Genomic DNA, 13,398 nt, shown 5'->3' on the forward strand with positions numbered 1-13,398 from the left:
AAGGTACGATCGACGTGGGAGAGGAAGTCGAAGGGAATAGGAGCGTTGGGGCGGACATAGATGGTGGCGCAGGTAACGGTAAGGCCGGGGAAGAAGAGACTAAGGATCAGGTGTTCGGTGGGGTCGGGAAGGAGAGGTTGGAGCCGAACGGGGATCTGGCGGTGGTGACCAATGGCAACTCCGCCATCAACGAAAGTGAGAAACAGAAGCTTAAATAACGGTGAAATTGCTAAAGTAATACAGGCACACAATCTTTAGTACTTACTAAAATTACATCATGCACTGGAGAATAATGAAACAATTATGCCAAAAGGCGTCGTCAGTAATTAAAATATCATCTCCATTTGTACAACATGTGTAATGGGTACAGGATCAAAGCGAACAGTTTAACAATGTTACTTCGCCTATGAACTGTTGAGACACGAGTGTGAAGGCACTAAGGTAGATTGTTTCGCCGAGAGAGGGCACTTGCATGTGCCAGACTCGCGCATATTACAATCCATAAATACATACATAAGCGCATCAAAAATTATTAAAGGTTGTGTTAATTCAAACTTTGTCTTAATAAATAAAGCGTATCACGCCATTTATGTAAACTAGAAATATAGAACCAAATTTACCTGTGTCCTAGTGTCAAACGGATAAAGCTTGCGCTTGGAACATCTAACGAGAGAGGGCACTACTGTAATGCGCGAGAGTCTCGCGTAACGTAGGCAGTGAAATACATACTAGCGAAACAACCAAAATGTTATAATAAAACGAAACCATCTGTCTGTATGAATAAAACATAGTAGTCATTTAACCACACATACACATTGAAATTCATAATTAACAAACATCACAATATGTAGATCCCAACAAGATAGGAAAAGCGCATTTCACCGGCATCAACAAGCAAGAAAATAACTCCTAGTCAGCCAGACTATATTACATTAAGGCAATGAGGGGTTTGAAACTGTCTAAAAAATTTTTGTTTCGAAGCTGCACCTGTTCATTAAGAACAAAACCATCTTTTAGAGACAGATGCTTGAAAATCTCTAATTCTTCGAGCAAGTCTAGTTTGTCACCTTTATCAGCTTCATGAAGCAGCTCTACGTCGTCCAGTTCTCTTGGCGTGTGCTGTAAGAGCCATAGATGTTCAGCAAAGGTGGAATTATATACGTTTTCCCCATTTTTACCTAACTTGTGTTCTTTATACCTAACTTTATTGGGTCTACCTGTCTGCCCTATGTAATAGTTTGGGCAGTCGTTACAAGTAATTTTGTATACACCGGACTTAGTGCTGAGTTCTTCTCGTGCTCCAATATTATGAATTACTCTACGTTTGAGGCTATTATTTACGGAAAAAGCAACTCTATAACCGTATTGTTTCTGTAAAAGTCTTTTAATCTTATATGAAACGTCCCCTAAAAATGGAATAGAAATAAAGTTAATACTCTCATAGTTTTTTGCCCTGTTATCTCCTAAAGTAGAAAATTTTACAGCTGTTTTTTTCTTAGCAATTTGGTCAATTAATTTAGGGTCGTATCCATTGTTAGTGGCTATTGATTTTAATAAAAATATTTCATTTTCAAAACAATTCTGTGCTAAAGGTGTGCTCACAGCGCGATGAACTGCAGAATGAAAAAAGGCGATCTTGTGAGTTTGAGGATGACAGGAATCTGCTGGAATAATATTATCAGAAAAAGTTTCTTTACGGAAAATGTCGAAGCTAATGGTGTTACCCGATAATTTAAGTTTCAAATCAAGAAAATTGAGTTCTCTCTCGTTGTTTTGTATCTCTTTTGTAAATTTCATTTTCTCGTGGAAACTGTTGAAAACATGAAACAGTTGTTGTAGATCTTGGTCACAACCTTGAAATAGTATGAGTATATCATCAACATAACGAGCATAAAAAGAAATCGAAGAATTAGAGATTTTCAAGCATCTGTCTCTAAAAGATGGTTTTGTTCTTAATGAACAGGTGCAGCTTCGAAACAAAAATTTTTTAGACAGTTTCAAACCCCTCATTGCCTTAATGTAATATAGTCTGGCTGACTAGGAGTTATTTTCTTGCTTGTTGATGCCGGTGAAATGCGCTTTTCCTATCTTGTTGGGATCTACATATTGTGATGTTTGTTAATTATGAATTTCAATGTGTATGTGTGGTTAAATGACTACTATGTTTTATTCATACAGACAGATGGTTTCGTTTTATTATAACATTTTGGTTGTTTCGCTAGTATGTATTTCACTGCCTACGTTACGCGAGACTCTCGCGCATTACAGTAGTGCCCTCTCTCGTTAGATGTTCCAAGCGCAAGCTTTATCCGTTTGACACTAGGACACAGGTAAATTTGGTTCTATATTTCTAGTTTACATAAATGTCTTTAATTGGCGTGATACGCTTTATTTATTAAGACAAAGTTTGAATTAACACAACCTTTAATAATTTTTGATGCGCTTATATATATGTATTTATGGATTGTAATATGCGCGAGTCTGGCACATGCAAGTGCCCTCTCTCGGCGAAACAATCTACCTTAGTGCCTTCACACTCGTGTCTCAACAGTTCATAGGCGAAGTAACATTGTTAAACTGTTCGCTTTGATCCTGTACCCATTACACATGTTGTACAAATGGAGATGATATTTTAATTACTGACGACGCCTTTTGGCATAATTGTTTCATTATTCTCCAGTGCATGATGTAATTTTAGTAAGTACTAAAGATTGTGTGCCTGTATTACTTTAGCAATTTCACCGTTATTTAAGCTTCTGTTTCTCACTTTCGTTGATATGGCTTTTCTAATGAATGTGTCTTTCTATTCAGGAAATGTACTTCTGATGAAGGTATATTTATATGTACCGAAACCTTGGTCAAGAATTTTAATAAAAAAATTCTATCCTGCAACTGTTTTTGGCTGCCATCCTTTATTGTGAATGTAAGAAATTGTTCACGCAACCTGCCAGTGGTGTTGCCTTGCATAAAATAAAGGCGAAACGCGTATGGCACTAAAACTGGGTTTTATTCAGTTGCTGTCAGACGGTCTGTAAGTAAAAATTATCAATATACCGTAATATTACACACAACTGAGGAAGGCAGGACTACAAAAGTTGAAGATGTTCGACACGTTATTATGAGGTATCCCATGACTTTTATCTTGTCGGTGCATACCGTGCTTGGCACAATGGCGCTATCCAAAATCGGCGTCGCTGGCCAGTGTGGCCGTGCGGTTCTAGGCGCTTCAGTCTGGAACCGCGGGTTCGAATCCTGCCTCGGGCATGGATGTGTGTGATGTCCTTCGGTTAGTTAGGTTTAAGTAGTTCTAAGTTCTAGGGGACTGGTGACCTCAGATGTTAAGTCCCATAGTGCTCAGAGCCATTTCAAAATCGGCGTAGAGGCAACTGCGCTGTCCCAGGGGCGAAAAGTCGGGAAAAGCGTCAAACAAACGTCGCCAAAGGACCCAAGTTAACAGGCATCTCGCATACAGATAAATGAGTTGAAAGACTTCGTATAATGAACAGCTTTGTTGGTAATGTGGCTCCTCTGTTGATCTGTGGTCCAGCGTCCCGAGCTTCGACTACGGGCTGTGGACGGGTGCGGCGGCAGCTGGTGGCGCTCCTGCGTTGGGCGGCGAGGACGCGCAGGAGAGATTCCTGGAGGAGGCGTGGAGTGGTGCCAGCCGCGATCACAGCGCGGCCCGGCGGGTGGCTGGCGCCGGCGGACCGGAGGCGTGGGCGCACACGCCTTGCGCCAAGAGGCTCTTCTGCGAGGCGCTGCTGTCGCAGTCGCACGACGCCGCGCTCTTCATGGAGAAGAGGATGGCCGCCTTCCTCGCGCTGTGAGTACCACGAGCCCTAACGCCCTGAGCGCACAGTTCTGCATCTGTATACATACTCCGCAAGCAACCGGACAGTGCGTGGTGGGAGGTACCCTGCACCTCTACGAGTCATCCACTTTCCCATTCCACTCACAAACAGAGAGAGGGAAAAATGACTGTCTACAAGCCTTCATATGAACCCTAATTTCTCGCATCTTATCCTCAGGGTTCTTACGTGAAATGTATGTTGCCAGCGATAGGATCGTTCTGCAGTCAGCTCCAAATGCAGGTTCTCAAAATATTCTCAGCAGCAGTCCCCCAAAATAACATCGCGTTCTGTCTGCCGAACCCTGTCCACAAGCAGGTTGCACTCAGCCCTTGTGGGGCCAGTTGAGCTGCTACAATAGTAACTGAGACGGTAACTGAGGTGATTATGACTGTGACTGTCTCTGACTGTCACTGGGCTGACTGCCTGTGACTGACTGGGCCCTCCGGTCCAACAGAGGGCCTTGGCGGTGCGTTGCTTGCGAGTTTGTCTTTGGCCTCTCTCCTGATAGGTGTTCTTGATTCAGCGCCATTATCGATCTTCTAGCAACTTCTTTGCTAACCGTTGTGCTGGCATAGCTTACGCCAGCATGCCAGGACACATAGTTCACCATGAGAAAAGACCAAGCTGAGTTTTGCACAAACTATACTTTCCAAAACTGTGCTGTTTTGTGGATAGAAGCTTCTCCAATTCAAGAAAGTATATACAGGGTGAGTCACCTAACATTACCGCTGGATGTATTTCGTAAACCACATCAAATACTGACGAATCGATTCCACAGACCTAACGTGAGGAGAGGGGCTAGTGTAATTGGTTAATACAAACCATAAAAAAATGCACGGAAGTATCTTTTTTTAACACAAATCTACGTTTTTTTAAATGGAACCCCGTTGGTTTTGTTAGCACATCTGAACATATAAACAAATATGTAATCAGTGCCGTTTGTTGCATTGTAAAATCTTAATTACATCCGGAGATATTGTAACCTAAAGTTCACGCTTGAGTACCACTCCTCCGCTGTTCGATCGTGTGTATCGGAGAGCACCGAATTACGTAGGGATCCAAAGGGAACGGTGATGGACCTTAGGTACAGAAGAGACTGGAACAGCACATTACGTCCACATGCTAACACCTTTTTATTGGTCTTTTTCACTGACCATCATGCTGATACCACATACGTCGACGCGTTTCCAGTGGGATATTTTCGAGCAACGTTGGCAGATCATTCTGTAGAAACGCGATGTATGTTGCAGCTGTTTGGGCCCCTGCAATGAAGTGAGGACCAATGAGGTGGTCGCCAATGATTCCGCACCATACATTTACAGGCCACGGTCGCTGTCGATCTACCTGTCTGAGCCAGCGAGGATTGTCCATGGACCAGTAATGCATGTTCCGTAGATTCACTGCCCCGTAGTTTGTGAAACCCGCTTCGTCGGTAAACATGTGGAACTGCAACGCATTCTCTGTTAATGCCCATTGACAGAATTGCACTCGATGATTAAAGTCATCACCATGTAATTGCAGATGTAGCGACACATGAAACGGGTGAAAGCGGTGACGATGCAGTATGCGCATGACACTACTTTGACTCAGTCCACCGGCTCTCGCAATGTCCCGTGTACTCATGTGTGGGTTCTTGGCAACAGCAGCTAACACACCAACTGCACCCGCTTCTCCTGTGACGGGCCTGTCACGGACCCGTTTGCGTGCTACGACCATACCTGTTGCATACAGTTGGCGGTAGATGTTTTGCAATGTGCGGCACATTGGATGCTCTCTGTCCGGGTACCGTTCTGCGTACACCCTGCAGGCTTCAGCTGCATTTCGTCGACACTCGCCACAGATGAGTATCATCTCCGCCTTTTCAGAGTTCGAATACACCATGGTCACAGTTCCTACAACACTACACTATCACAGACGTCTGGTAACACGGTGTACTACAGTCGGTCTGCGTGCGGAGACGAATGCAGAATAACAATAGCAGCAAGCGCTACATGCGGACACTGCGACAGCTAGACCAAACCACAACAGTGCACTACAGCCACACTCGTAAAAACGGTCGTCATCGTAAACATGTCCCTGCAGATGCTGCTCGCCAACCGTGGCCCGTGTTTGTTACAACACGCAACTTAACGTCGGAGATTTGAAGCGTCAACTTTAGGTTACAATATCTCCGGATGTAATTAACATTTTACAATGCAACAAACGGCACTGATTACGTATTTGTTTATATGTTCAGATGTGCTAACAAAACTAACGTGGTTCCATTTAAAAGAATGTAGGTTTGTGTTAAAAAACATACTTCCGTGCATTTTTGTGTGGTTTGTATTAAACAATTACACTAGCCCCTCTCCTCACGTTCGGTCTGTGGAATCGGTTCGTCAGTATTTGATGTGGTTTACGAAATACATCCAGCGGTAATGTTAGGTGACTCACCCTGTATATACTTTCTTGAATTGGAGAAGCTTCTATCCACAAAACAGCACAGTTTTAGAAAGTATATATATATATATATATATATATATATATATATATATATATATATGAATTTCTTCGATTTTGTGACTTCTATTTGACTAGAAAATAATGGATGAAACGACAAGCAATGACATTCCTATTCTTGGTTATCACAAGTATTTGGCCGTTTTATCGTAAAATATCTCGATTTCCGAGCGTCTGTTGCCAATGAAACGAGCGGAAATGACTTCTTGCTCGCCACAAATATTTGGTTGTTTATATTCGAATATGTCGCAGTTTACGAGGGTGTCGTTAGGCAGGAGCCTAAGACAACAGATAAAAATTGTATTGCAGATGCATACACTCACAAGGGAAACTCCCCATCGCACCCACGTCAGATTTAGTGGTAAGATGGCCCAGTGGATAGCATGTCAGAAACTGAACTATTTCTATAAAATCGTTTGAGGGAGAGGGTATTTTGCCATATGGGTATTACGCAAATCTTCATTATTCTACAAAATACAGAACTTTTTGATGAGACAATGTAATTTTCAAGGACCAGCCACAGCTGGTGAAACAAGAAATATTATGGATTTAGGAACAACGTAAGTGAAGACATTATACATTTATGATTGTATTAAGGATGCACTTTTTCATAAGCTATTGACCTTATTTTTCTTCAGTTCCTCACTTAACAGGCCACTGTTTGGCAATTCTCTTGCAATTACATCTCCACAATATGGTAGTGAGGTGACATTGGTGAGGTGTTTTGGCAAAAGAAGCAAATTTTTACATGGCAACGAGAGAAATGTGTGGGATTTACTCAAAATTTTCCACTCATGACGCTTCCCTGAAAGTTACAAATGGTTAAGTAACCAGGAAAAAGTAAATCGCTGTTTTGTTACATTTTCAGCAGAGACCTTCTTAGTTAGTAACCAAAACGGAGTAGAACTTTTTGAAAGGTCACCGTGCAAGTGTGAGTGTGGAAGAGCTCCACTTAATATTTACAAAAAATTTGTGTTTAGGCTGCAGTTCACAATGGGACTTCCCCTCCAGCGCTTGTTTCCCCTACAGCACGTGCCTGTACCCCCACCACTATGACTCTCAGCTTTGCATGCCCTGCTGACTGTGCATCTAGCGGCCACATTATTCTGCACTCATTCTGCCTGGGCCTCAAAACTGAATGGCACCTCGCATGGTGCAAGCTCATAATTAAAACAACGAATAAAGGTTGCACTCTCTTGTACTGGCTGTATCCTCTCTTGAAGGGTGCAGGATTTGCCATGCAATGTGAGCTCCTCCTCTGCCACCAGCTCATACTTCTGGTCATACTGTATGGCTCAAGCCTGTGGCACCAGACACAACCCTCCTAAACCTACAACGCCTCCAGAACAAAACTTTCCAGATCATTTCAGGTGCTAACAGGTACATCCAAAATGCACTCGCATATGAGACTTATTGAACCAGCCCACCATTTACTCACTCATAAAGCATAAATCAATTAAATTTTTTAAATAATCGCAGGCATCGCCTCACCTCGTCATTCAACATTTGGGCCAAAAACCATCTGAAGCTTCGCACAAACCACCAAAATTAACACTTATGTAACACATTAAGCCTGTTTTACACGCGCGACTTTCTGGTCAAAAAGGACTACTCGAAGTGCATGCACCTTTCGTGTCTAGGTTTAGACTAGCAACCAACCACGATGTGAGTGTATCTATAGTTGTCAATGATCTATAGGTTGTGCCGAGTGCGGAGTTGTAAGTTTCTGAGTATGCTGTGCATATACAGAGACAAGGGACTGTGGCAACATTTGCTAACAGTGGAAGTTACAACCTGTTCTGGATGAGCTCACTATTATTATAGAAATAGATTTTGGGTTTTCATGTCTTCTTAATCTTTGTAGACTGCTTTGATTTCGTTGCGCACTGGACAGTTACACAAGGTCTTGGTATTTTTTCCTACATACTAGTGTCCTCAATTTCACTCCCGACGTCCATAGCGATATCCCTCTTTGCAGCCATGACACAATGCAGTGCGGAACAGATGGGCCCAACAACATGCCGAATGGACCGCTCAGGGTTGACATCACATTCTCTTCACGGATGAGCCTCACAAATGCCTTCAAGCAGACAATTGTCGGAGATGTGTTTGGAGGCAATGCGGTCAGGCTGAACGCCTTAGACACACTGTCCAGCGAGTGCAGCAGGTGGAGGTTCCCTGGTGTTTTGGGGTGGCACTATGTGGGGCCGACGTACGCCGCTGGTGGTACGCGCCGTAACAGTTGTGCGATACATGAATGTCATCCTTCGACCGATAGTGGAACCATATCGGCAGCATATTGACGAGGCATTCGTCTTCATGGACGACAATTCGCGTCCCCATCGTGCATATCTTGTGAATGATTTCCTTCAGGATAACGAAATCGCTTGACTAGAGTGGCCAGCACGTCCTCCACATATGAACCCTATCGAACATGCCTGGGATAGATTGAAAAGGGCTGTTTATGGACATCATGAGCCACCAACCACTCCGAATCGCCGTTAAGGAGTGGGACAGTCTGGACCAACTGTATCCAGAATGATATTTTCACTCTGCAGCGGAGTGTGCTCTAATATGCACCTTCCTGGCAGATTAAAACTGTGTGCCGGACCGAGACTCGAACTCGCGACATTTGCCTTTCGCGGGCAAGTGCTCTACTGGACCAACAGTTCCTTGATGAACTTGACGATAGTATGCCACGACGAATACAGGCATGCATCAATGCAAGAGGACGTGCCACTGGGCATTAGAGGTACCGATATGTACAGCAATCTGGACCTCTGAAAGTCACGCTGTATGGTGGTACAACATGCAATGTGTGGTTTTCAGGTGCAAAAAAAAGGGCGTGGATGTTGTTTATGGTGATCTCTATTCAAATTTTCTGTACAGGTTCCGGAACTCTCGGAACCGAGGTGATGCAAAATCTTTTTTGATGTGTGTATATGTGCTGATATGTTGGATGACACTTTTACTATTCTTTCAATTCTGAGAGGTGTGGAGAATTTACCAGACGACCTGTACAAAGAACTTCCACTATGAATTTTGCTTTGGTCATTAATAAAGTCTATTGTCACTGTTTGTTGCTGTACTTCGATATTTATGGAGAAAGAATAGACTCTCGTAACCTCACTTTCGCCATTCAGCTGCCAAACTGCACAGCAGACAGCTCTCGCAACACCGCCACTTTACTGCTAACTTGGAACGAATATGATTACTCAGAACCGACGAGACTCAGTACGGCAATAAGACGCCAGAGGCGCTGCGGTAATGCGCTTGTTTCGAGTAGCCAACTGAGAAAAGAAAGTCGATCGTGCGAAAGAGGCTTTAGGGAGTAATAACACACAAAAACGCCAAACACAAACATTTACATGGGACACACACGCACACGGCTGCAGCCCCCATTTTCATGAAGCCCAAGCGTCCTATGGAGTCAGATGGGCATAGCCCAGTGGCGTTTCCAAAATTCGAAACCCAATCATCGCGTCGTCTTCACCCGTGGCTGGACAGCGTCCCCCCCCCCCCCCCCCCCAACCTCCCTCCCTCCACCTAACCTGGAGGAATGTGGGTGAACTCTCTCCCCTTCCCTTAATTGTCTTCCTCGCTTCCCCGCCATCTGCGCTTTCCTTCCACTTCCGTTCGCCTTGTGCCCGCCCCGCTTCGCACGCCTGTTTGCACGACATCTAATTGCCGATCCACTGCCCCATCTGAACAATGCCGCCTCGTCTCTCGCCGGCGCAAGTCTGAGACGAGCAGACCCCAGACGCAGCCGGTGCTGTGACAGCGAACAAAAATCGCTAATGACGCCGCTGGGAGCCTTTCACCCAAACGGGAATTGTTTCGGAACCATTACTTTTTTGAGTGACGTGTCCAGAGTGTATGGAAATTAGTAAATACGACCACACACGCAGCGACAAACTTGACAAGCAGACATGTGCATTCCTCCACACCGCACAATCAATTACTTTGTGCTTCAAATAACTGAAGTTCGGACAGCGACAGTTCGTTGCTTTCTGCGTCTGCAAGCCACTGTGAAGTGCATGGCACAGGGTACTTTCCACTGTAGCGGTTACTGGGGCATCTCCCTGTTCCATTCACGTATGGAATTTGGGAACAATGATTGTTTACATGCCTCTGTGCATGCTGTAATTACTCTAATCTTATTCTCACGATCCCTATGTGAGCGATAAGTAGCGGGTTGTGGTATATTCCTAGAGTCATCATTTAAAGCCGGTTCTCACAAGTTTGTTAGTAGACTTTCTCAGGATAGTTACCGTCCATCTTCAAGTGTCTGTCAGTTCAGTTCCTTCAGCATCCCTGTGACCCTCTCCCATGGGTTAATCAAACCTGTGACCATTCATGCTGCCGTTCTCTGTATCCCCCGTCAGTCCTACACTCCTGGAAATTGAAATAAGAACACCGTGAATTCATTGTCCCAGGAAGGGGAAACTTTATTGACACATTCCTGGGGTCAGATACATCACATGATCACACTGACAGAACCACAGGCACATAGACACAGGCAACAGAGCATGCACAATGTCGGCACTAGTACAGTGTATATCCACCTTTCGCAGCAATGCAGGCTGCTATTCTCCCATGGAGACGATCGTAGAGATGCTGGATGTAGTCCTGTAGAACGGCTTGCCATGCCATTTCCACCTGGCGCCTCAGTTGGACCAGCGTTCGTGCTGGACGTGCAGACCGCGTGAGACGACGCTTCATCCAGTCCAAAACATGCTCAATGGGGGACAGATCCGGAGATCTTGCTGGCCAGGGTAGTTGACTTACACCTTCTAGAGCACGTTGGGTGGCACGGGATACATGCGGACGTGCATTGTCCTGTTGGAACAGCAAGTTCCCTTGCTGGTCTAGGAATGGTAGAACGATGGGTTCGATGACGGTTTGGATGTACCGTGCACTATTCAGTGTCCCCTCGACGATCACCAGTGGTGTACGGCCAGTGTAGGAGATCGCTCCCCACACCATGATGCCGGGTGTTGCCCCTGTGTGCCTCGGTCGTATGCAGTCCTGATTGTGGCGCTCACCTGCACGGCGCCAAACACGCATACGACCATCATTGGCACCAAGGCAGAAGCGACTCTCATCGCTGAAGACGACACGTCTCCATTCGTCCCTCCATTCACGCCTGTCGCGACACCACTGGAGGCGGGCTGCACGATGTTGGGGCGTGAGCGGAAGACGGCCTAACGGTGTGCGGGACCGTAGCCCAGCTTCATGGAGACGGTTGCGAATGGTCCTCGCCGATACCCCAGAAGCTACAGTGTCCCTAATTTGCTGGGAAGTGGCGGTGAAGTCCCCTACGGCATTGCGTAGGATCCTACGGTCTTGGCGTGCATCCGTGCGTCGCTGCGGTCCGGTCCCAGGTCGACGGGCACGTGCACCTTCCGCCGACCACTGGCGACAACATCGATGTACTGTGGAGACCTCACGCCCCACGTGTTGAGCAATTCGGCCGTACGTCCACCCGGCCTCCCGCATGCCCACTATACGCCCTCGCTCAAAGCCCGTCAACTGCACATACGGTTCACGTCCACGCTGTCGCGGCATGCTACCAGTGTTAAAGACTGCGATGGAGCTCCGTATGCCACGGCAAACTGGCTGACACTGACGGCGGCGGTGCACAAATGCTGCGCAGCTAGCGCCATTCGACGGCCAACACCGCGGTTCCTGGTGTGTCCGCTGTGCCGTGCGTGTGATCATTGCTTGTACAGCCCTCTCGCAGTGTCCGGAGCAAGTATGGTGGGTCTGACACACCGGTGTCAATGTGTTCTTTTTTCCATTTCCCGGAGTGTATTTGGAACCAGTCGCACGAGCTGCATGCAAGCAATCTCCTTTGCGGACTTCCCCAGTATTCTACGATAAACCGATGTCTACTACCTGCTTTACCCACGACTGAACCTACGTGATCTTCATATTCCAACAAAGTGTTACAACCATGTATCTTGTATGAGTTGGTCCATTCATATTGTAATCAAAGTCTTATATTTCTGAATATTTAAGGCAAACTGCCAGTCTTTGCACCACTTTGGAATCTTATCAAGGTCTGACTGAATATTTGTGCAGCATTTTCAGACACTGTTTCAGTACAGATAACTGTGTTATCTGCGAAAACTCTGAGGTCACTATTATTACCTGCAAACTCATTAATATACAACATTAACAGCAAGATTAAACGTTTTTTAAATTACCGCTACCAGTCACAAACTTTGTTAACTATTGTATTATTTATTTATTTTGCGACATGTTTCGAGGGAATACCTCATCTTCAGGCTAAATGGCATTACAAAAACAATTGCACAATATGATCGTACTGATGTTACATAGTCTTTTCATGAATGCTGTGGTTATCCTGTGGAAGAAGAGAAAACTTAGTAATTGCTACACCAACAAGAAATGCAGATGATAAGTGGTATTCATTGGACAAATATATTATACTAGAACTGACATGTGATTACATTTTCAATGGGTGCATCGATCCTGAGAAATCAGTACCCAGAACAACCACCTCTGGCCGTAATAACGGTCTTAATGTGTGTGATGTCCTTAGGTTAGTTAGGTTTAAGTAGTTCTAAGTTCTAGGGGACTGATGACCACAGTAGTTAAGTCCCTTAGTGCTCAGAGCCATTTGAACCATTTTTGAACGGCCTCGATACCCCTGGGCATTGAGTCAAACAAAGCTTGGATGGCGTGTACAGGTACAGCTGCCCATGCAGCTTCAACATGATACCACAATTCGTCCAGAGTAGTGACTAGAGTATTGTGACGAACCAGTTGCTCGGCCACCATTGACCAGACGTTTTCAGTTGGTCAGAGATCTGGAGAATGTGCTGGCCAGGGCAGCAGTCGAACATTTTCTGTATCCAGGGAGGCCCGTACAGGACCTACAACATGCGGCCGTGCATTATCCTGCTGAAATGTAGGGTTTCGCAGGGATCGTATGAAGGGTAGAGCCACGGGTCGTAACACATCTGAAATGTAACGTCCACTGTTCAAAGTGCCATCAATGCGAGCAAGAGGTGATCGAGAC

The 13,398-nt window shown here is 45.3% G+C and overlaps 1 protein-coding gene across 1 annotated transcript in view; it reads left to right on the plus strand.

The window, feature by feature from the left end:
• The window catches only part of LOC126424639 (uncharacterized), a gene marked incomplete at its 5' end in the record, with an annotated part of 146,099 nt that overhangs the window by 105,059 nt on the left and 27,642 nt on the right, over nt 1–13,398 (plus strand). Inside the window, one exon of the mRNA XM_050087372.1 lies at nt 3,548–3,823. Coding sequence (XP_049943329.1) covers nt 3,548–3,823 — 276 coding nt within the window. The remainder of the gene's footprint in view (nt 1–3,547; nt 3,824–13,398) is intronic.

Source organism: Schistocerca serialis, chromosome 10 (assembly GCF_023864345.2).
Source record: "Schistocerca serialis cubense isolate TAMUIC-IGC-003099 chromosome 10, iqSchSeri2.2, whole genome shotgun sequence".
Lineage (NCBI taxonomy): Eukaryota > Metazoa > Arthropoda > Insecta > Orthoptera > Acrididae > Schistocerca > Schistocerca serialis.